General features: G+C 41.3%; 1 protein-coding gene across 1 annotated transcript; it reads right to left on the bottom strand.

The window, feature by feature from the left end:
- Positions 1-1,529: 1,529 nt before the first annotated feature.
- On the bottom strand, positions 1,530-24,891 carry LOC116430116 (neuropeptides capa receptor). Its single transcript, XM_031983804.2, has 7 exons — positions 24,295-24,891; positions 15,189-15,279; positions 14,618-14,814; positions 11,991-12,221; positions 6,779-7,130; positions 2,810-4,165; positions 1,530-1,972 (listed from the first exon to the last, which is right to left on the bottom strand). Exons 1-6 carry the CDS (start codon positions 24,563-24,565, stop codon positions 4,132-4,134), a joined length of 1,176 nt encoding a protein of 391 aa, XP_031839664.1. The 5' UTR covers positions 24,566-24,891; the 3' UTR covers positions 1,530-1,972; positions 2,810-4,131.
- Positions 24,892-25,247: the final 356 nt, after the last annotated feature.

Genomic DNA, 25,247 nt, shown 5'->3' with positions numbered 1-25,247 from the left:
TCGGTTTGAGGTTCACGTCGACGTTAGTTCATTCGATTGCAGCTTAACCCTTTATGGGCCGAATTTTTGTTCATTATTGTAACAAAGTCTATGTACAAAATTGATAGATATCCACATATGAATACGAATTAACAATGTATTCAGTAGTTTCAATAATTTCATCAAACGAATATATTTTCTAACTTTCAAGTTACAATGACGTTAAACTTTCATGCCTGAGCGTGTAAAAGTTAACTGATTATTTAATTTTATTCACCGCTTCGAGTGCAAAATGAAATAAATCAAGATGCCAATATACTGATATGTGACTTTAAAGTTACAGAGGGTTAATATGACGCAGTATTTATTTATTCAAGAATATTCGGGAGTTGAAATGTTACCTTTAAATGGTACAATTTAATACTACAAATACAGAAAAAATTGTTAAAGCAGGTAGAGGTCGCAATAAAATAGAATGTCGAGTGTTAACGACCAATCACGCTGCCAGAGTACTCACGATGACAAAGGCAGTGGTCAACAGCGATAAAAATCCAGATGACAGCAGCCTCTTAGCAAGAGAAATCGAGTTCCAGCGGTTCCGAACTATTTCCCGAGTTTATCGCGGCGATTGCATATCCGGTGCATCTCCGGTACAATTTCAACCGAATCGAAATAAGAAAGTCTTGAAGCTGCATCCGTTCCCCGCGAGGAGCTGGAACGTTATTGGAGCATCGCGACGCAATTTCATTAAAGTTTCATTTGAATCTTCAAAGGGAAACGTCAGTCGCGAAGGGAAAATCTGTTCAATTGGCCGGGCGTGGAATAAAGGAAAAAAGCTGCGTTCGAGCGACTTCCGGTCTCGCGTTTCCATAATAAAAGCCGACCGCTGTATGGAATTTTAAGTAGCGTTCCACCGTTGCGCCGCATCGTTACGCCCTAATTAAAACAAATCCCATTCTCTGCATAATGCGGTCGAGAATCATTTAACCCGAAATAGAAACTATTTTCTCCTGGTATCGAAACAATCTTGAAGTCGAACGAACTCTTCGAAATCGACACTAGGGTTACCGAGTAATTAACCCATCGAACTGTAGTTTTTTCCTCTAGAGCACTCGATGGAACTGTTTCATTCTTCGCGATTCATTGGAACAAGAAGATCATTCTACTCACTCTATATCTACGTTTACAAATGATTCTATTCCAATATCTCGCGCAATGATGCATTTACAAGTTTAATATTGAATATGAAATGTTAACCCTTTGCACTCGAGAGGTGACTCTCACCACTTGATTTGATGCGAAATTATAAAACTTAATATTTAATATTAAACTGTACATAACGCATTGTGTGAAATATTGGGGTAAAATAGCTTTATTTCACAATTTACTTGTGATTTCTCGTTGAATTAATTTCAAATATCTTCTTCTAGTTAGAAAATATTAAGTATTCCTAACGAAATACTTCCGAGTGCAAAGGGTTAAATATCAAGCTTTACAACTTTGCTGTACCGAATCAGTCGGAAAGAGTCTGCCGAGGGCAAAGGGTGAAATTGGGAAGCCGGGCGTAGGATGTGAATAAACTTGGAGCGTCTGTTTGTTGTATAAAGCAGCGTTTAATATATCAACACGTATCCGATCAAATGTAAACAATGGAACGAATCGAAATATCGTATTTACACGGCCGCCGCGTTTAATAAATCCGCGGCGAGCGTAATTGATGGGCCAAGTGGAGCCATCCGTTGACCCTGCGTCGGGTCCGTCGGAGCTGGGCAGCGCGCGGAGAGATAGGAAAAAAAAATGTCGAGGCTCGTCGCAACATGTTTATACAGTGTAAAAGGGCCATCGACAGTTCCGTGTGATCGACATCCAGACAGGCCGGAAATTCCCAGGATCCGCCGGTGTTGTAACGCATCCCACGCTTCCAGCTTAGCGGCTTGTCAACATGCCTGTCCAATTTATCGTTTAAGAATCGCTGGCTCTCTGCGGACGACGGCTGAAATTCATGACGACACTGTTTTCCCCTGTTTTATTGACGTTTTTATTGGGATACGGGGGAAGCGCACCGAATATGAGAAACTCAGGTGTCTAACGCCGCAAAGTGCGCCCTCTGTCATTCGATTAACCCCTTAGCGCACAGTTTTTTTGGAAAAAATCAATTTTGATATACTGCGCTTTTGTTCCGTGGAAAAAGGCTATATTTTATTCTCGAATAAATAATGTAAATGATGAATATTTTTTCTTTGCTTTCACATTGTTATTTTCAGTTTGGCCTGCTTAGCGCGCTCGAATTAACTCGAGCAAGTTAAGGGGTTAACACGTTGAATGCCATTTTTTTCTTTCATACTAAAAACTAAAATTCTAAATTTTGTGGAACTAAATTGCACAGTTGACTGGTTAAATAAAATAGCTTCATCGCTAAATTTATCCGTGAATCCTCGTTAAATTAGTTCCAAACATCACCTATACCTCGTCGGAAAATATTAAATATTCCCAATGCAAAACTTCCGAGTGGGGTTGAACCATTATTCAAAACACAAACGAAACAACCTAATCTCGCGATCCACCTGAAAACCGCAGCACGACCACATCCTGCATCGTTCACACGAAGAAACCAGTCCCCAACGAGTCGGAACTTCTCTCATCCGGCGATACCGAATTTTTTGGCCGCAGAGGACGCAGAACTGGGTCACGGAGGGTTAATTCCGCTCGTGTCTATTCCCGCGGCGGAATCGACTACAAGCAGTGTCTCATATTCGGCGTACTTACGCTCCCCATTACCCGCAATTCCATTCGTGGGTGGTTTATCGCCTCGATTCGTCATCCGACTTACCGTCTGGCCGGCCAGCACGCAGGAATCTGCATTCCGGTCTATCTCTCTTAACAATCCCGCGACGTGCCCGAGCGTGTAAGTGCTGGAGACGTTCGGTATCCCCGATCGATCCCGGCCACGCATGTGAACTCTAGTTTTTCCCCGTGCCACGTAAGAACGCCGGGACACGTAAACCCTTTCCCTTTGACAGGCCGAGCCGGGGATCAGGCGAGAGCCTGTCCCGTTTAGAAGGGGACCGGATGCCGTCGACGATTTACAGCGACCGACACTCCCGGGATATCGCCGGTACAGATTAATCGGACACCTGCGCCTTTATCTTTAAACTTTATCGAGAGTATCAAAACAGTCTTGCTTCGGTTTCCGTTCGTTCTCATCTTCGCAGACGTCTCTTCGAGCGGTCGACTTCCTCGTTACCTCTAAGGCTTCCGGTAGCCGTTCCTGTGCGTTGGAGCTTCCTTGACACTAGAACTACCGGGCTTAACCCTTTGCACTCCGAAGTTTTTTGCTAGAAATATTTTAGTATTTTCTGATGAGACGAAGACGATATCTTGTGAAAGTAAGTCGGAGAGGAGTTCACGTGAATTGACGGATAAAAATATTTTACGTTGACACTAGATTTACGGAACCTAATTCGATGGATATTGAACTTTTCAAAGAATATTTAGTGATAGTTTGAGTCGATTTTGAGTCGCGCAATTACGCGAATACGCGTTGCAATGCTCTAGCTCTGAAGCTACAATTTTCTCGAATTATGGAGACGAACGCTTAGTTTTCTGAGAACAATAGAATAAAGTGGAGAATAAACGTCCGTGAATCTAGTGTTAATATTTCTCAGATTGGTGCATTGTATGAAGTATAATATTAAATATCAAACTTTATAGCTTCTGTAGGAAATCAAGTGGTGAGAGTCACCTTCCGAGTGCAAAGGGCTACGATTATTACGTAGTTCCTATAAAAATTGTGACAATTATTTTCAGTTTCTTCGGAGATTCATTATAGTATTCAAGTGAAACTATTTTCAGGATTATTTCGAGCATCCAACGCTTTTAAAATATCAATAATCACGAAACAAAGAGAACGAAATCATTTTGACTGGGACGGTAGTTCTAGTGTTAATGACTCGCAACGTGGTCCTTTGGTTCCGCTGATCCTCCAGCAACGAAATGAGCTGCGCGTCTCGTTTGTCCCCTCTCAGGGCGAATTATGTGCCAGCGACGAAGGGCCGGGCAGGTTTTATCGGTGCTTTCACGGCCGATCAAGGGATTCTTCGTTCTCGCCGATCTTCGTGGCACTTTCGCCTCTGTTATTCGAACGGCATCCTATTAAACCTTCTCCGCTCGGATCGACGCGTTGTATCTGTGTTCGGAAAGAGACGTGAAACGTGAGAGCCCTGCGAATTTAGATGATTTCTGATTGCATCTTAGAGTTCTGTGATTTCGAGAGGCTTCGAACATGCTGAACTATTTATTTCTATAAAGAATAGATGATGTTGATTTTCTGCAGTATCCTCATCATGTTCTTTATACGTCATAATAGCAAAAACTTCTTAAAATCTTCATCGCGTAAAAGAAGTTCCAGAAACGATCTGGCTGGGAACTTTTGAACACCATGTTGGATCTAATTCTAACTGTGATTCTTAATAATCTCTTTAATCCGCGGTATTTTAGCACGAAGAATCGGGGCAAAACTACCATCAAGGGTGGACGAGTTAAATAAATCGCCCGCCATCTTGTAATTGAGCTGTCCGGCTAGGGTACCGCGAGGTCTGCTCGGGTTTCCCGACTATGAGAAATTTTTCTCCCGGGAATTTCATAGCGAAATGGATTACCAGATCCCATCAGAACTTGACCGTATTAGGTCCAGTAAGAGGATTGCTGTGTCGCGGGGAGAGACTACTTTAAGCACTGGATTATCCGAAAAGTTACCCTCGCTGGAAGTGGAATTACGTTTACAATGTCTTACTTTACGAGCAATGGTAATGTCCTTTCGTTTAGCTGCACTGTCCCCTTTCGGTTTTGACTATCACGATCCCAGGTTAACATTGCAGCTTACTACATAGATATCTATCAAACATTTCTTTTTCAAACGATTCAATTTCCGAAGAAATTGTTTTAGTACAAACTAAGTTTCGCTGTAGAAAAATTTTGAAAAGTCAACTTCACTGCTTGGTAGTTCTAGTGTTAACGCAAAATACTAGATACAGTATGTTAAATACATATTAAAGTATTGTTATAATGGAAGACAAGAATCATGTTCTTTTTTAAACACTGACCGAGAATAAAATGAAATTCTAAACTTCTGCACGATCAACAATAGCTTTCTTAGTTCCACAATGTACTTTTTCAAGCAACACGACTCCAAAAGCTCAGCATTGCTGCAAGAAGATAGGATAATTGATGAGCAGACGCGAAGATGCATCTCGTGCAACAAGTTTACTCGAACAAACATTCGATATTAACTTCCTCGGGAACATAATCTAGAAACTGTTGCTCCAGTGACTCTTTCCACGTAATTCCACAATCTCCATTGTTCATTTTCAACTAACACGATCTCGAAAGGCTGACATTGTAGCTTACTCTCAGAAGACGCGAAGATGCATCTCGTGCAACAAGTTTACTCGAACAAACATTCGATATTAACTTCCTCGGAAACGTAATCTAGAAACTGTTGCTCCAGTCATTTTTTTCACTTAATTCCATTATCACCATTGTTTATTTTCAACTACACGATCTCGAAAGGCTGACATTATCTCTTCATCTCGCGAAGCAATGCCCGAACAAACATTTGATTTTCATTCCGTTGGAAACTAATTCGAAATGTTCACTTGACCAATTGAATCATCCATCTGTCATCGTGCCTTCGGACGCATCTGCAGGCAAATGTTCAACACATCCGTTTCGTGGCACGCTGCCTCCATCGGTCTAATAACTCCGCTGCAGACATTATTGAATGCCTCGCTATCGCGCGAACACTCGGCGAGAAAACGAATCCGTAATTTCCCTCTTTCCCGATCTAATTTACACCGGGGATGATAAACTGCGCGCAGAGATGAAGGGAAACGCGTGTCGCTGACGGCGAGTGGCCGCGTTCGGGACATCGCGCGCACCGTCGCGTGAAGGCGAAATTAACCCTCTGCACTCGAAAGTTTTTCAATGGAAATATTCGACATTTTCCGACGAGATGTAGGTGATGTTGTTTGAAACTAATTTAACGGTGATCCGTAGATGAATTACGTTCCGTGCCGGACCATTTTTTTAAGACTTTCCGTTCAGGGCGTATACGACCCTCACTTTTACAATCAATTAAAATTAAGTAAACGCAGTGTACATGACATTAAAATCTATCTTTGACTCTACACTAAATTTTGAAAAAGTTCTTCGTTTCTCAATGAGAATTCATTTTCGGTCTGAACGGAAAATTCAGCTTATTAGTTAAGCAACGTGTTAAGCAACAGAGGTGTTTTATTTCAATATTTCACGTAGCAATGCAAACTTTACTTTGAGAGATTAAATATTCAACTTCAAATTTTTGTTGCATCGGATCATGTGACTGAGAGTCACCTCTCGAGTGCAAAGGGTTAACACTTAACACTGAAGCCACCGAGCAGTTGAATTGACTTCTTGAAATTCCTCCGTAATTCAACAGTGCATCCATTGAGACTTCAATTGATTTACAATTCAATTTGCGTAGTGCTAAATCAATTTCTTTAATAATTTCTCAGAGTAACGTCCGTTGTCTTTTTAATAATTGCAAAATGAAGACATCGGGAATGGGTCATTTTGACCCGTCTGGCAGCTGCAGTGTTAACGGAGCGGTGCCGCCATTTAAGCGGCACGGCACTTTTACCGGGCAGTTACGGCTCGCGTATGGTCACTGTGGAACTTGATATTATCTTGATATTATCTTGATATTATCAATGACATTTAATATAACGAGTTCTTTAATATAATCGTTCTCACATGAACGTACTTGATGCTACGCTGGTTACTGGTGTTCCTCCTGCAGAACACCTGAGATCCCGTCCTGGACGCGAATCCGCGAGCGCCGCTGGTGTCCCTGACGCTGCTCAGATCCAGCCTGGTGATGGAGGACCTGCTCGGGCAGCAGCAGAGCGTCTCCTTGAAAGCGTCCCTGTATCTCGCGCTCATCAGGTTGTACAAAATCGGGTTTACGGTCGTGCTGAAGTAGTAAAGGCAACCGCTGAGTAGGTACAGCCAGGTGTTGATGTCGGCGAACGACTTCGATTCGTGCAGGTACACGTACATGAGCCGCTGCGCGTGGAACGGCGCCCAGCAAATGAAGAACGTGATCACCACGGCACCTGCGGAACGACAGCAACGGTTCTCACCGGAAATTACATGGAATCGTGGCTTGCGTACGTAAACAGTTCCTACAAACTTTTATTAGGGATTTTCTGAGTGAACACTCGGTTCTGTATGCGTGACAGCGGAATCGTACTGATTCTAGAGGGTGCAAATGCACCGCACTTTTGCAGTGACATTAACAGTTTGTCTGCCACGTGAACGCCGATGAAAACTACCGTGTACTCGAAACAGTTTCTTCATTAACCAGAAACTGAGAAATTAAAATTCTTAATAATTGTTCCACTATCTTTCTTGTATCTCATGTATCCAACAAAATTCGGGTTGTTCGGTACGTCATCAATAAATATCCAAGTTTCTGTAAGAAATGATGTCGCTCGAATTCGGGTGACGTGCAGTCAAAGTGTTAACGCTTTGCGGTTCAATGTTGAGATTTGATGTAACAATATCCTGCAGTAGGTACAACTTAAGGTCGGTTAGAGTAGTCGACAGGTTGAAATTTGTTAAAAGATCATATGAAATCAAGCAGTGAAGGCTTTTATCTACATTTGAACAGCGCTCGCTAGCTGAGCTTGTCATGTGATTTATATGGTGTAGGAACTTGATGCTCGTACGGTGTGAATGGATAAAGGATCGCGAAAGAATGGAAATTTATGCACTCGAGATGTTTTGAATTCTATATTGAAATAGGAAGAACTAGCAAATCTAGAAATCTTGGAGCAAATAACTGTCAAATCGTAAACTAGCATAGAATCTAGAAAACCTGGATCTAACGTTCAACATCTATCACCTTGCACTCGGAGTCGTCTCTCGAGTGCAAAAGGTTAAGAACCGGTGCGTCAGGCGACCGAGCAATCCCCGTTTTTCCGCGAAACGGAAACAGTGCTTCGTTTTTTTCTTCACGGTCCATTGATTCGCTGCTACGACTTCGAGTTTAATTCCGATTGTAATTCAACGCAATTGTCGCCCGTTGATACCTACCGCTGCAACTGTCCGCGCGACTTTTTCGAATCTCGGTATCCGCACCTCTTTTTGTTTCGCGACATTTCGACCGACACTAACAGGCTTCCGTGTGTTCGTTTATTTTCAACGTCGACGCGGGTTGTCGCGTACACTTTTCCCCTGGACACTTTTCAATGTCTTTTGTTCAATTCCGCGTTTTATTCCAACGTTACTCTTTCATCGAGGTGAATGCGACGTATGAAGCGTTCGCGTTGCACGCGTATCTTTCTTCAACGTTGTAATTGAGAAATAAATGAAAAACTGCGGCAATTAGACCCAGGATTTCTATGCATTCACAGGGAATTCGGCAGCGCGAGGTTCTGCAGAATGCACGCGACACGAAGAAATATACGAAATATCTGGAATGTAATAGTTTTTACATTTTCTATCGTGATTCTATTCTTCGAATTGTATTCTTAGAAATCTGAATCTCTATGAAAATCCACAGTCTAGTGGTAACTATTCTGATAACAGTCAGTTAGTCATATTTTTAGTGTTATCTTTGAACTGAATTTAATATTGAACAGCTTAGGTAGCGGCAATTCCAGAAAAGAACGATAAAATAGCAATCCCAGGAGTAGGTACCAATTTCCATGCATCTTTCGGAAGCGCAACGTTGCACAATGCACGCGACACGAAGAAATATACGAAACATCTAAGCCATATTTTCAGTATTATCTTTCAACTGAATCTAACATTTAACAGTTTAGACAGCCGCAATTCCACAAAAGAATGAAAAATTGCAATCCCAGGAGTAGGTAGCAATTTCCATGCATCTTTCGGAAGTGCAACGTTGTGCAAAATGCACCTACACCAAGAAATATACGAAGTATCTAAGATATAATACCTTCTACAACATTTTCTATCGCAATTCTATTTCTAAGACTCCAAAAGAACGATAAAATTGCAATCCCAGAAGTAGGTAGCAATTTCCATGCATCTTTCGGAAGCGCAACGTTGCACAGAATGCACCGAGAAATATACGAAATATCTAAAGTATATCTTCTACAGCATTTTCCATCACAATTCTATTCCTAAATTCCGAATTTACATGAAAATTCACATTCTACTCATAACTATACTAACCCTTTGCACTCCAAAGTTTTTCACTAGAAATATTTCAGTATTTTCTGATGAGATGAAGACGATATTTTGTGACACTAAGTCGACGAGAAATTCACGTGAATCGACAGACAAAGCTATTTTACGTCAATATTTCTCAGATCGATGCATTATACGAAGTATAATATTAAATATCAAACTTTGTAGTGAGTGGTGAGAATCACCTCTCGAGTGCAAAGGGCTAATAACAGTTAGTTAGCCATATTTTCAGTGTTATCTTTGAACCGAATCTAACATCGAACAGCTTAGATAGCTGCAATCCCGCAAAAGACCGATAAAATTGCACTCGCGGCGGTTGCTTGGCTCGAAAGGACGAATGGGACCGCAATAAAACGAAATTTATAGGATCCTGGTAAAAACTCGAATTGAATAAAGACCGGAACATCACCGAGCCGAACTTCTACGAAGTTTCGGGAAGATCAGGAAGGATTAAGGTTTACCGGGCAGACACGGTGTCCGTAAAATGTCTCCAGGCGTTCGACAACGAGCTCACGTTACCAGACACGTGAACGTGACGGTGATCGCGGCACCGTCGAGAGAAATTGCCGTTCCCGCCGGTGGTACGGGGTTCCTGGTAAATAGACCGTGGGTTCTTATGCAAATTCAGAATCTCGTGAACCAATTTTTCAATGACCTGAAGCTGAATTCGAAATTTCCTGCACCGTACACGCACGGCTGCGCGCGTGAAATTATTCGTTTCCATAATGTGCAATAAACAATTTGTTAATATCTTCTCATTTATTCTACTACCGTATCAACATTTAAATAGAACATATACTTAACTGATATCGAGTGACGACTAATATTTTCAATCGAATTCAGCAAACATAGTTATTTATTTTCCATAGAAATCAAGTATTATGAATCTCCAACGTTTAGAGTAAAATTAGACATAGAATAACCATAAAATTCGTCTCTTTTTCTGCTAAATAATCAATGACGAAGCAGTTTCGTCAGGCACAGCGGTAAAAGTAATCATTGGATAAGGGATTAACGCTAAAACCACCGAGTTAAATCGGCTTTCCGAAATTCCTCTATAGAAACTACGAGAGTATATCTATTGAGAGTTTAATCGATTAACAATTCAGTTTGCGCATTGGTAAATCAGTTTCTTTAATAATATCCCAGAGAAGCATTCGTAATCTTTATAATAATTACAAAAGGAAGAAATCAAATTGCTAAATTAGTTTCTCTCTCACCCGTCATCCTTTGAACAATCGCAAAAGGAAGAAATCAGGGTGATTTTGAGCCGTCAGTCAGTTTTAGTTAATATTGACATCAATATCCACTCGAATTCGTCGCATGGAAGGTTCTATTTGCAGACCTGGCAATAAAAAATCAGTTTTTTTGATAGTATCTCAGAAAAACATTCGTCATCTTTGTAATAAATGCGAAAAGGAGAAATCAAATTGTTAAATTAGCTTCTGTCTCATCCGTTACCCTTTTACCAATCGAAAAAGGAAGAAATCAGGGTGATTTTGAGCCGTCAGTCAGTTTTAGTTAATATTGACATCAATATCCACTCGAATTCGGCGCATGAAAGTTTCTATTTGCAGGTCTGGCAATAAAATATCCGCTGTTGACGCGATGCCCGGCGACACGCACACAAAATACTTGATTAACTTACAAAAACTGCGCTTCCCGGCAGAAACGGCGGGGAACACGAGTACGTGCTTGTTAAAGGGCTCGCAGATGTTACGGTTTAGGTTCAATTCAGACAACCGGGCTTTTACTCGCGCGTGCATTCAGTGGTCATGCAGCGATGCCCGCGGACAGAGACGCGTAAACAGAGGAACAATCGCGTCGCGGTCCCTCCGTTGCGTCGCGTGCACGCGAAAAGCGGAAATATGAAAGTGGGCAAGAAAAATTCATGTGAAACGCACTGTTTACTGGCCGTGTAAAATAATATTAGACGAGCAGAAAAGTTTGCGCGGTTTTTTTTTTACGAGGGAAACACACGGAGAAATTTTCGTAAAACTTCTCTCGGTTTACGTGCCGCGTGACGGTCGAATTTGAATACTTCGTGGCTTTCCAAGCTGTCGCGAATCGAAAGATATTCAGGGATACTTTTGGTCAAGCAGTTGGATGAAGGTTGGGAAATTAGGTAAGTAATGGGGTGGATTTTGAGGAAGTCAAATAGTAGGATAGAAGTTGAGAAAGTTAGGTGACTGAATGAAAGTTGAGAGGAGTATGTATGATCGAATGAGTAAAGTTGGGGAAATTAGCTATGTAATTGAAGGGTAAGATCATTAGTTGAATGGAATAATCGTTGAGGATATTATTTAGGAAGTCGAATGAAGGTTGAGATGATTGGTTAAGCGATCGAATGAAAGTTGGAAAATTTGTCGAGCAATGGAATGAAAATTAAGAAAGTTATTTTAGGAATTGAATAAAAATTCACAGAATCATTGAAGCAGTTTAATGAACGGTCACAGAATCATCAAAGCAATCTAATAAAAGTTCACAGAATCATCTAAGCAATCGAAGAAAAATTTACAGAATCGTCCAAGCAATCTAATAAAAATTCACATCATCGAAGCAATCGAATAAAAGTTCACAAAATCATCGAAGCAATTTAATAAAAGTTCACAGAAACATCCAAGCAATCGAAGAAAAATTCTCAGAATTATCCAAGCAATCTAACAAAAGTTCGCAGAATCATCGAAGCAATCGAATGAACGTTAAGAAACTATAAAACCAAAGAAACACATCAACTTGCCCCGTTTCTTATTTACCGAGCATTCGAATTATGGTCCTTCTGGAGTGAGCCTGCGTGGTTTCCCCGTGAACGGCGCCTTCCAGGCTGGTGCTTTGTATTCTTAAGCCCATTCGCGTGTACAGCACCGCTATGAATGCCATAGGCAGCAGGAAGAATACGAGACAGCTCAGCTCGTACAGCGGAAATTCCGGTATGTTCTCCTTCTGCATCGTGCACATCGCGGAGTCCAGCGAGTCCACATTCGACCCTGCAGCAGGGAACCCCGGTAAAGGTACCGGCTATCAAACGAGCCAATAAGAAAAATATTCCTCTCGTTAGATACGTCATTGGAGCGGATTCGGGGAAATTTACATGAACCGAAAGCCATTTCGGGAGCAGTGAATCGCTCGGTGGAACGGATGTACTCGTAAACTCGATTAGAATTTCGAGCACATTCAGGTGACTTACGGATTTTTCATTGTGCCCTCCAACTAACGATTATGTGCGATTCACTGTGCGTCTACCACTTACATCGTCTTTATTATCATCTTTTCGTAATACGCGATTAGTTTGAAAATAAACTATCAGATTTCGTAGAGACCTCCACGAATAAAACGGATTATATTATGAATACAGTGGTAAATTTCAATAATAACTTGCGGAAACTTATTATTGACCATCTCAAAATTACATACTAACTTGTTAAACATTGCTAATGACTTCAAATCTTAGAACAATATTATATAACGTTATATATACGACTAATTCGCAAATGATCCATCAGATTTCGTAGAGACCTCCACGAATAAAACGGATCATACTACGAATACAACGTTAAACGATACAAAAACTTATTCAATTCCTGATCATCACAAACATACAAACTTCTTAAACATTGCTAATGACTTCAATTCTTCGAACAACGTTATACATATTCAATAAAAAAGAAACGAGTCACTTCAAGGAAAGATCGACGAAACCATTTCCTACGGAAAGCTTCGAGAATTCCACTCTGGATCCCCGAAACGTATACGTCTCTCTCGATATTGTTCATCTATCGATCTTTTGACTTTCATTTTCAAAACGAACAATGTAACAGTACGAAATTAGAACGTGTTACTCGATACGCAGCTCTGGTCACGTTCGACGAGCACAGTCCCACTTTCTCCGTTCTAAAAATCAATTTCGCTGTTTCGCAAGAATAATGATAATTTGTGATCGATTATCACGGCGCGACGCGTTAATGAATCGAAAATGGAAAAGTGATTTCAATGGGAACATTCGAACGGCATTCCCGACTGGCGAAGCTGTTCCGCTGATTGTCCGCGACAGCCTCGGTTCACGAACGGAGCCCGATAAACGCGAATTTCGCATTGTTTAGATCAATCAGCATCGACGTCCACGTGAAATTGCCGCGGAACTGTATTAATCAGTGTAACGCGGCCCGCAAAGCGAATGGAAACTTTACTCGTTACGCGTGTCGCGGGAGATCCGGTTCGGCCACCGGACAGTTGTTTAAATTTCCGCGCCCGGGAAACTTGTAATGGGACGTGTAACTTCTCAAGCATCTCCGCTGGAGCATGCTTAGTATTCACCGGTGACAATGGGATTGTAATCTCGGAAAGAAAGGAACGACGCGAGAGGAAGAATATTCGAGTGTTTAACAGTGTTGTTAACAAAGGGGAACGATCGACAAAAATAATTGACACTCTAATTAGAAGGTTTCAGTCAGTAAAGATTTGAGAACAATCTCATTACTCACGAGCATTGAACAATCCTATATCAAAGGAGATATTTAGAGAAATTAATTAAAATAATTGGAATTCTATGAGTATTAATAAAATATGGTCTCCAGTCTCACAGCTCTAATATTATTATTATTCGGTAGGTCTAGTATTTGGTAGTTTTACAATTTGATGGAGTCTATGTTCGATTCAGCTCTAACAATCGAATCTTCGTAGCGTCCAGCGTTAACTTTACTAGCGATTCAACAATAGGTTTACAATTAATTACAATTATATATATACATATATATATATATAGTATATATATATATATATATAGTATGGTTTATTCTACGGTTACTAGGAAAATTAAGATTTCGGAATAGTAGCTTTAATGCATGGAATATTACATTCAAAAGTGGCTTGTTATTACATAATTGTTCAGACCAACTAAAAACTACTGGTAATCACTGACCAGGAATATGAACCAGCTATATAAATACATTCTAGGCACACACAGTATCAATATATCTTTACCCCTAATAAATCCATCTTCAATAATTGAAGTGGGAACACTTTGGGAACGTTGGGAACATCCTACTGGACACTTCTAAAAAGCTTATGAATGTAAGATTTGTAAGTTACAGAAGAATCAACAATCGAATTGTACTTTCATCGCGTCAAAGTCGACGTCAAAATTCAGCAAACAATGTTTACGGTACTCGATGTGCGTGAAATCGACGTGCCCCGTAAACCCAGCGATCAGCGAGTGCTCGTCTAGATTAGACGAGAACGCGAGACTTTCTACGATTATCCCGCGGAGCCGTCGGGCGTTAAGCCGGCCCGACGACGTGATTAATACACGTCTGCCGCGTAAACCACGGTTACGAGGGGGCGTGCACACGCGGATACTTACAGTTAGTCGCACGCAGAAACTCACCGGGCGGATATTTGACGTAACTGACGGTGGTGTAGAGAGCGAACGGCACCGCAAAAACCAAAGCCACCAGCCATGCGGCCAGGATAACACGCACGGGACCCTTTATTCCGCTCGCGTAACGACGGAGCGGATGACAGATCGCCAGATACCTTTCCAACGAGAACGCCACTATCGTCAGCACCGAGACGTATGAGGACCTTCGACAGAAATTCGGAAACTTGTTGTAGATTAACGTTTTTTACTGGTAGGACGAGAAGAGCCTTAGAATGGCAGAGGCGAGAGGAATCTGTTCGCAGTTTTGTAATCTATCAGCAACTAATTTTTATAGTTTCTCTAGTGAAAATGGGAAAATATAACATTTCGATCTTTTGTTTTCCTATGTAGAAAATTTAGATGGGAAATTGAATAACTTTAGGGCAGTTTCTTTGATTCATTGAAATATTCAGTATTATAATTGGTGCAATATTGGAGCCTACGACGACGACGACGAGGAAAGATGAATGTTGATTAGAGTATTTTTAGGGCTCTTCTCGTGAACAGCAAAGTACGTTTCCAAGTTTTATCGACTCACGATTCCGATATGTACGCTCGCAGTTTGCAGATAGCCAGTCCCCAGATCCACGGGTACTGCTCCCAGAATTGACTCAGCTCGAAGGGGATACCTGGAAGAGAGTCGGAAATCTTTCACCGGTCCTGTGGAACATCGCGTGATTCTTTTTATGCTTGGAAGAAGGATCCTAGGTTTGTCTTTGCTAGATATTGAAGAAGTTTTGTTTGAACTCCGTGGCTTCTGGTGGCTAATTTGACGCTTCGTTGATCGATGGTGGCTTGATAGTGGGTGTGCATTAGAATATGTAAAGAAGGAATGATAGACAGGTGAGAATTTTAAAGAATCCTTTAAAGGCGATGGAAAGATAGTAATCTAGGGATTATGAAACAGAAAGTAATTGAGTTATCGAAAGATCAAATGAAGGATATCTAGAGATTGCAAAATAGGAAATAATTGGATTATGAACGATAGGTGAAATAAAAGATCAATTATCTAAGCATCACACAGTAGGAAATAATTGAATTACTATCGAAAGATCAAACGAAAGATTAGGGATCACGGAACGTAGAATAATGAAACTATAATCGACAGATCAAACGAAAGATTAGGGATCATGAAACGTAGAATAATCAAACTATAATCGACAGATCAAACGAAAGATTAGGGATCACGGAACGTAGAATAATCAAACTATAATCAAACAGATCAAACGAAGGATCACATAATTATAAAACAGAAAATACTTGAATTACGATCGAAAGATCAAACGAAAGATTAGGGATCACGAAGCATAGAATAATCAAACTGTAATCAAACAGATCAAACGAAGGATCACCTAATTATAAAACAGATAATACTCGAATCACCAACGAAAGATTATTAATCCAAAGATCACAGAACACAAAATGCGATTATAAACGACACACGATTAATCTAGTCGCCACAGAGCACAGAATACATTACAGCTATAATGATTAATCCAGGAATTCAAAGCATGCCCAAGCATTTCTTGGCCTAATTGCGCCGCGCCCGAATTGTTGACGCGCCGGTTAATCCCCGCCCGACCCCGTTCACTATCGAAACACGTCAACCGTTATCTTCGCCGAAATACCGCAATTAATTCAACAATTAAGCCCCGCGGATCCCGCGCGTCGGATTCATTTCGTCCGACACGGACATCGAAAGTCTGTCCGGCGATAAAACCGCGGAATTCCCGAGCGTTTTAGCGAAACTCTTAATTCCCATCCGTTTCTCCGTTGTTTCTAACGGTGTTACACTTTCCAACTCCCTTCGATCGTCAATTTTCCGCGGCAACAAAAGAAAAACACAACGACCGCGGAAGTTATTGGAAAACGACGCGACGACGTTACGAACGACCGCGAACGTTTCGTTCTAATGTGGAGACGGTTTTCAACCGAGGGAGAAATAATTTCGAAATTATAGTGTTACTATGGTATAAGTAATGAAAGGGTGGATCTCGAGTAATCGAGAGCTAGGAATAAATATGTGTATTTAATAAAATATGGAAACAATTACGTTACATTCACTCTTAACACTAGGTTTACGGAACGCGTGAAATTGACGCATATTGGATTTTAGAAATATCATTTTGTAAATACTATCAAATCTGAAGTTTCCACAATCTAAGTAAACGAGCATCAATTCTTTTAGGAATAATAGAATGAAGTGTACAGTAAATACCCGTGAACCTAGTGTTAACACTACAACTACGTACCAGTCAAAATGACTGATTTCGATTCTTTTGTTTAGCAATTATTGATATCTTCGAAGCATTGAATAATCGAAATGATTTTGAAAATCAACAGTTTCATTTGAATACTGTAACAAATGTCTGAAGAAACTGAAAATAATCTATTGTTACAATTTTTATAGTGATTGCATACCAATCGTATCAAACACTTGGTAGTTCTATTGTTAAAAACAACTTAACCTAAAAATCCTAGATACTACAAACTAAAGAAGCAATAACGCAAGGAGTCCGCCGAGCGGAACGTGTTCCCGAGCGTTCGCCATCTTTGTTTCTCCTTCCCGCGCGCACGCGGCCATTTTATTGAAAAAATATCAATATTACACGGAGCGCTCCGTGTTTCGCCGGCCGTGTTCCCGTGAATACATTATCCAGCTATTCACTAGTTATTTTCCCATTTTTCTTGGGGTACAGACACTCGTGTCTATCGGTGTTCCGTGGAAATACGCGTTGCCGTAGAACCGCGAGTGTAATCTATTGTTCGGGAGATATATTTCCCGTGGCGCGGGCATACATTTGAATATCGAGCGTGTTCCTTGCGGAGGCGAAACGAACGGACGCGCGTGCACAGATTTTCAACGCCTGCCCGTGGAAAATTGAAATCGACGCGCCGATAAGCATCGCGCAAGAGATGACGGACGCTCCGATGGGGATGACGCCGGCAATTCTCGTTCGCGTCGGAACATTAACCCCGTACAATGACGGGCGAGTCTCGTCATGAAGGTTTCCAGATTAATTTAACCCTCTGTAAGCCTCTGCAACTTTGAAGTCACGTATCGGTATGTTGGCATCTTGTTGATTTAGTTTCGTTGTGCGCTCAAAGCGGTGAATAGAATTGAGTAATCGGTTAAGTTAAACTTTATACGCTCAGGCGTGAAAGTTTAACGTCCTAAGTTGAAAGTTAGAAAATATATTTGATGGAATTATTGAAACTATTGAATACATTGTTAATTCGTATTTATATATGGATATTTATTAATTTTGCATAGGTTTTGTTATAATCATGGAAAAAAATTGGGCTTATAGAGGGTTAACAGAAATCAATGTTGCTCACTGGATTAAAGCAAACTATTTATTTTAGGATTAATTTGTTAAAATCCCACGTGTTGCCGTGATGGGGAATAAAAAAAATAATAACAAAAATGTGAATAAATACTTTACTTTAATATAACTCGCTGACTCTCTCCAGAAATGTCTGAATGTCTCGCTCGAAAAAGTCACGCTCAACTGGCCCGGCCATTTCCACTCGCTTTTAACACACACCCCCATTCGCTCTTTCTTACCCTTGCACCCTTCTCACTTGCATCCTTCGTCCATGGTCAAAATTTACGCAGTCACGTACACGCTTTTCTCACGGTCCAGTCGCTCGGTTTCGGATACTATCTACGTATCGTCTTCAAACGAAATCTCTGCTTAAAGTGAAGCGGACAATTTCGCTGCTTTTCTTACAAATTGCTGATAAAATGTGACACGAGCTTAGCAGAGAAAGTAAATAATATGTCAGCGGGTTATGAGGCGGGTAACAGCTGGACTGATTGTTCCGCGAGGGAGTCGTAGATCGCTGGAAATGGACGGTCCGCTTTAATCGGAGCCTGGAAACTGTTGTGATATCGGTTTCGGTTCTTGAAATAGTTCCAGAAAACTGAAATACCGCAGCTGTTGTTCGGAACAGGTATTATATCGGTTCTATATCGATTCTGGAATTGTTCTTCATTCTGCATTTTGATCGAATAAAAATTATGTATACCATTTTCATGGTACACGATGAATTTATCATAGAGAAATAACCGATCAAAATGCAGAAGTTAATCTAAAGAAATAACATTATTTATGGAATGACTTGATACTTCTAATGCCATTGTTACATAGTTATAACGGTTGCAATCTTGTACTTTGCATAAAGAAATGAAATTGGGTATTGTTTCAAGTCATGAGACATGGCATTGTTTAGGATGCAATAGTTTTAGCTCCATTTTTCCAACTTTTCAGATATTTAGAAGACTCGGATTCATAGATTATATTGATAATTACAGTAATTGTTCCTATTAATCATAACTGCCACTGAAACAACTGGCAAACGTGCTCACAACCGCTGTTTCTCTGCGATTGGCCGATTCCAGTCGAAAGCTCCGAATCGTTACGTTGAATCGAGCATCGCTTCCCTGGAATTTATTTCGTCCTCCACTCGTCGATCGACATTATTTACAGATAATCGTAATTCCTGTAACTCGGCGACGGGGAGCAGAACGTGCCTCAAATAAATGATTCAATGATCCAAATAGGGAGGCGGAAGGAGCTACTGCAATTTCGCGCTCCTTACGAAGTCGGGCGTTTTACGACTGCTACGCGTTTGTTCCTGATGGAACTCTGCTCGACGGGTTATTCAATGGTGTATATTTTATCTTCAGTTTATACGACTTTCTATTGGTTACAGGTCAGCAATGAGTTCACGCGAATTATTGAAATAACATAAAGTTCCCTTTCGATTCTACTTTTTAATAGGTTTCTCATTCCTCGCGCTAAGGTTTCCAGTCAGAAAAATCTCAAAATATTCTCAGCTATGCACTGCTATGTCAAAAATATCTCCAAATTTTTTTACAATTTTTACGCACCACTGAATAGGGAAAACAACTAATCATTCAAATTTACTCTATAATTACCCTTGTTTAAATAGAAGGCTGAGAATCGGTGTACAATATTTTCTATGGATAACCTATCGAAGCTTTAAAATCTGTTTAAAAGATTCTTTATCATTTAATTACCCCTTGCATTAATTTATCTCGCAACCTCCATCGAATACTACAGTTTCATTTCCTCTTCCCCGTAATTTGGTTTACAATCGCAATTCGGAAACGAGATTAACGAAACAAACGTCAACGATTAAGAAATCAACGTTCCATTTTAAGTAGAACGAACGCGCAGCGGTCAGACGGGATACGGGGTAGCCTCGTAAGCACGCGCCGTAAACTCCACCGTTTTATGTTCCTCCAGCATCTCCTAATTTCCCCTAAAATCCACCGAAGAAACCGAGAAAGATTTCGCACGTTGAAACCTTTTTTACTGCAGCGCTGGCTATTGCGCGATTCGCACGCTATAATCATTACATTCCGGCGTTCATCGTGCAATTAACCCCTTGGCCTTTGATTTCTTTCTCAACTCTGATCGATACGACTACTTTGTCGTTAATAATTTATTGGAAAAAGAGAAAAATTCTAAGCATATGTTACGCCTATATTTCCTATAAGTATAATAGTTGATTAGGAATAATATTTACTTTGAATTCGAATGAGTAATATATATATTTGTTGAATCCTGTTGAAAATCTTCACCACGAGTCTCACTTGTTGTAGAGCAAGGGGTTGAAAGAAATGTTCGTTGCGCTGTAACGCGACGCGGCATAATGACAGAAATTTTTAATAACAATCTTGTGTCGGACTGTCAAATTTAGCTTCTTCGCAGCGGAATCCTTCGATACATATTCCACGTTGAATCACTCGGTTTCCGTTCGGCGAACAGCAAGGGACAAAACACTCCGAGCAACTTCGACCTCGCGACATTTCGCGTGAAAATTGCTCCGCGAAAGGTGCAGTGGTATATTTGGCACGAACAGCCGGTCAACAATCGAATTATTCTTTATTTCGACACAATCAACGATATTTTGTACTCCTGGGTGCACGAGAAGCCGATGAAATGTCATCGTCGTCAATGGAAAATCAAATTTCAAAACCGATCGTTTGACTCGTCGCTCTATATTTAGCATTAGAAACGATTCTCCTATTTTCAGTAGAATATTCCTAGAACGTCTCCTTGTTTTTCAATAGATTATTACGCGACAGCGTTCACGGTTGCGAAATAAATCGCGGGGCAAGGGGTTAATCAGCGCGAAAAGCAGCGGCGATAAACCGGGAATTACGGGAGCGAGCGGGCGAACGTTCCGATCGCATCTGTAATCAACGAATGAATAAATGAATAAATTTGGATTCCTCTTATCGGCGCCGCCTGAAACGTGCGGGCCGCGCATAATTCAGCCCATTATCAATGTAAGCAGAAATTCCCTGTTTCTATTTATTGTCCGGGCGCGGGAATCGAAAAGCGGCGCGCTCGCGTTTTCTGTCGGTTCCATTTCCGCGCATCAATTCTCAGCCTCCTCGGTTTCACGGTGCACTGCTGGGAACGTTCGAAGGAGGATGTACTAGGTGGAGGCTTGATTTCTGTGCTCGAGGAACTTCCGCGACAGTTTCATCGGCGAAGAATAACGCGGGAGTACTATAAAGTTTCCAGGTTTTTCAACGCTGACATAAATTTATTGCGTACCGAATTTTCTAAACCTTCTACGAATATTTATCTGTTTATCTATGTTCTATTGCAATGTCTGTTTTCAAGTTCCTAATCTTTAAGATTTCAATCGACACCGATGCTTCTGAGGATAATAGAGCGAGGTGTATAGCGAACTCCTAAATCCAGTATCGAATAAACCAGTTCTCCCAGCGGAATGCTTTGCCGAAAATTCAATTGAAACTCGACAGTATCGCGCGCGATGGTCGCGGGAACGTCGAAGTTCGAGGAATATCGAGTTTAATATCCGCCGCAAGAATCTCCGAGCGAAAAGGGGAAGAAGTTCAATCGTCACCCGAAACTCCGACTTCCGGCGGCTTTAATATCTACGCCGTCCATCCCGTTTCCGGGATGGCACGACTCTAAACTTACCGAATAAATCCCGCGGACCGCGTATATCACGATCCCGGAAGAATTTCGAATAAAACAACGCCGCGTATTTTCACCGCGGAATGATATATTACTCGCGGAACCGGAAACAGGGAGCGGCGTGCACGGTTGTACCTCGCGAGAGGGATCGCCGCGTCTCTATCGAATATTCTTTCGGTTAGTTTCTACCGGCGACACCCCGAATCGCTTTTCGATAGTTTGCGCAGGTAATCGACAAGAAAATTCTCGGCAATATTGTTTTTATCTGATGGTGTTGCGTGAAATGCTGTGTTCCGCGGTGATCAATCGCTGAATCGCTGGCGATTTAACCCTTTGCACTCGAGTTTTTTTGCTGGATATATTCAACACTCTGATAAAATATAGACGAGGTTGCGACTAATGTAATTTATTGGATAAATTAAGGGACAAAGGTGTTTGACTTTGATATTGACCCAAGAAAATTGTAAAATTGAAAATTCAATATTAAATTTTATATAATGTACGAACACATGGAACATCGAGGTAAAATAATTCTGTCACTTAACTTATTTAAGGTATTTCTTTATGTTAATTGCAAAAAATATCATTGACATTTCATCAGAAAATAATGAATATGTATTGACAAAAATATTCTCGAGTGCAAAGGGTTAACTGCTGTACAATGACGAGTGAGACTCGCGATGAGGATTTCTAGACTAATTTAACATCAATCGATGTTATTTATTACCCACGGATCAAAGCAAACAACTATTTTGCTATTATCATTGTATTATCTTCAAATAAAATTTCCACTTGAAGTAAAATGGACAATTTTGTTGCATTTCTTCCAAATTGTCGATAGTAAAATGGTACACGAGCTTAGTGGCGAAAGTAAAAAAAATAAGAAAAAGCCACATGAACTTCTATCAGTAGCTAATAAATCGAAGTAATTGAAAGTATTAAAGAATGCACGTGATTTATTCAGCACGATGAAAGTTTGATCGAGACACTGTATCGAAAGCACCGACAGTCTAGACGAACGTATCGCGTTCACCGTTGTAAACGTGTCCAGCCACCGTGCATTATTTATTCAAATCAATTAACCCGCGGCGCGCCGCAACGTTTATCGCTGCGCATCATCGCGAATTTATCGCGGGATTTATGGGACATTCCGCCGGTGGGTGCAACCGATCCGACAACTTTCCCTTTTACTTCATAATTAGCGCGGAACGAGTTAATTCCCGCGCTGGGAGCCCTTTGTTCCTCCCTCGGCGATACCGTGGCATTTCGCCGTTAACCCTTTGCCATACAACGCCGCGGCGGACTCGTGAGGAGAATCTCAAACAGAGGTTAATGAAAATAAATGTCGCTCGCGGGCCTTCCGAGTTCAAATGAAATATTATTCCTCTGCCGTCGATTGTTACGCTTCGAGGTAAAGGCTGATGCGAGCATGGAATCTTTTGTTTGTAGTAAATTATTATTATAGAGGTAACCGGCGATTAATATTGTGAAAGAAATCATAGAATGAAGGATTTTAGCTGGGAAGCTGTTATTTCATTGGTGCACGAGAGAATTTAAATGGGAGTTAACAAAATTCATTGACATTTATTTCTGAGTTCGAATGAAATATTATTCTCCTGTTATTAATTGTGACATAAAATTCTCCTGTGGTTCTCCTCAGTTATTAACAACGAATTAAGCTAAACAAGTCGTTCTCAATCTATTCTCTCCGTCGCGAACGAGTATTGCAAACATCATCGCACGTTCCACAAAGTCTTAAGTCAACATAAAAATGATCTTCACGCTTCTCTAAAATCACAAAACTTCAACAACATAAAAATGATCTTCGCGCTTCTCTAAAAACACAAAACTTCAACAACATAAAAATTCCAAACCCTCCAAAAGCAGTCACAGTACAAAGCTCTAACCTCAGCCTCTTCAATTTTTCTTTGATTTTTCTTTTAACGTAAAAATGATCTTCGCGCTTCTCTAAAAACACAAAACTTCCTACTCAACATAAAAAAAGAAAAATTGAAGAGGTTAAGGTTAGAGCTTTGTACTGTGACTGCTTTTAGAGGGTTTGGAATTTTTTCTTTTTTTTCTCTTCGATTTTTCCTTTATGCGTGACGTCTGTGAAGATCGGTTTGGAAGGAATGTTTGGATTTCGGGATGTTTGTACTGTGACTGCTTTCGGAGTGATTGGAATTTCTATGTTGAGTAGGAAGTTTCCTGTTCTTAGAGAAGCGCGAAGATTTCTATGTTGACTCAAGACTTTGTGGAACGTTCGATATTTGGAACATTCGTTTGCGACGGAGAGAATAAATCGAACAGGAGAACGACTTGTTTAGGTTAACACTTAGCCAACCGAATGGGAGGTCTCCGACTTTTCACTTAGCAATTGCCTTTCATTCTGTTTACCTTTCCTGTTGTTATTCAGTAAGTCTAGGATTATTCGCAATTCATCAAATACGGTTCATGTTTTTAAACACAGTTTCTAATCAATTAAATGAGTTCAATTGAAGATAATAAAGGAGGTTGTAGTTATATTTCTTTTTAGTCGCCTGAGTGTCAACACTTTAACCCTCTCAAGGATTAATCCTCCATCGAAAGGTCATCAAACCATCAATTAGCCGCGACAATCGCGCGGGTAACGAGCCACGTGCACGTCGGACTTACCCCAGAGTAAAAGCAACAGATCGGACAGCGCCAAGTTGAACAGGTAACAGTTCGTCGGTGTCTGCATGTAGGGCTGCCTGTAGATGACGATGCAGGTAGCTAGATTGCCAACGATGCCAGCGGCCAGGATCGCGATGTACACGAGGGTGATGGGCACCACCAGTTCCAGGGGTAGGTACTTGATGCCCAGAATCTCCTCCAGGTACTCAGTCTCGTTCAGTAATTCATATTCAGTGGTGATCTCGGAAGAAAGTTCATCGGACGCATTCATCCTTCACGGACGTCGATCGGCGCCGCGAGCCGTAGCCGGTCTCTTCTCGTCGGGCCAGCGCTCTAAGTCACGCAGGAGTATTCCCTCAGTTGCCGAGTCATCGTTCCCGAGGATCTTCCTCCGGGTCCGGCGAGAACGAATCATTCGGAGGATCGCGTGCAGTTTCGGGGGCGACGGAACGTCGTCGCGCGGCTCGGCGCGCCGGATAAACTCGCCATGTTTGCGGGGTCGCGAAGGAATCGAAAGTTGCGGGGTCGTTGAAAGGGGTCGGCCGTCGAAGCACTACCGAAACCGAACGCCGGACTCAACCCCGACCCGCTTGGCAAACGGTGGACAAGTGACGCCTCCGGAGCGCACTGCTTCTCACCTTCGCACCGCGGGCGCTCATCCGCCACGCATCCAACCCCCGAACCGACCCGACTCGACCAATAATGTCGCGCGCAACCCGATGGAACGACGCCGTTCGAAATCTAGCGCCGGGAACTCGCCGAGTTGAGAGTGAAACGAGGCGAACTGCAATGGAATTAGAATTTTTAATTGTTCCGTGGAAACTCGAAGAATGCATCTATTGAGATTTCAGTGTTAAATTGAATCACGAGTCAATTGAAATCTCAGTTGTCCTCCAGTCCCAATAGGAAAACTGGGAAACTTCAATTTGCTTGCTCGGTAGTTCTAGTGTTAA

This window comes from Nomia melanderi, chromosome 6 (assembly GCF_051020985.1).
Source record: "Nomia melanderi isolate GNS246 chromosome 6, iyNomMela1, whole genome shotgun sequence".
Lineage (NCBI taxonomy): Eukaryota > Metazoa > Arthropoda > Insecta > Hymenoptera > Halictidae > Nomia > Nomia melanderi.
The sequence above is the reverse complement of the archived record's forward strand: the minus strand, read 5'-3'. Positions and strand labels throughout refer to the sequence as shown.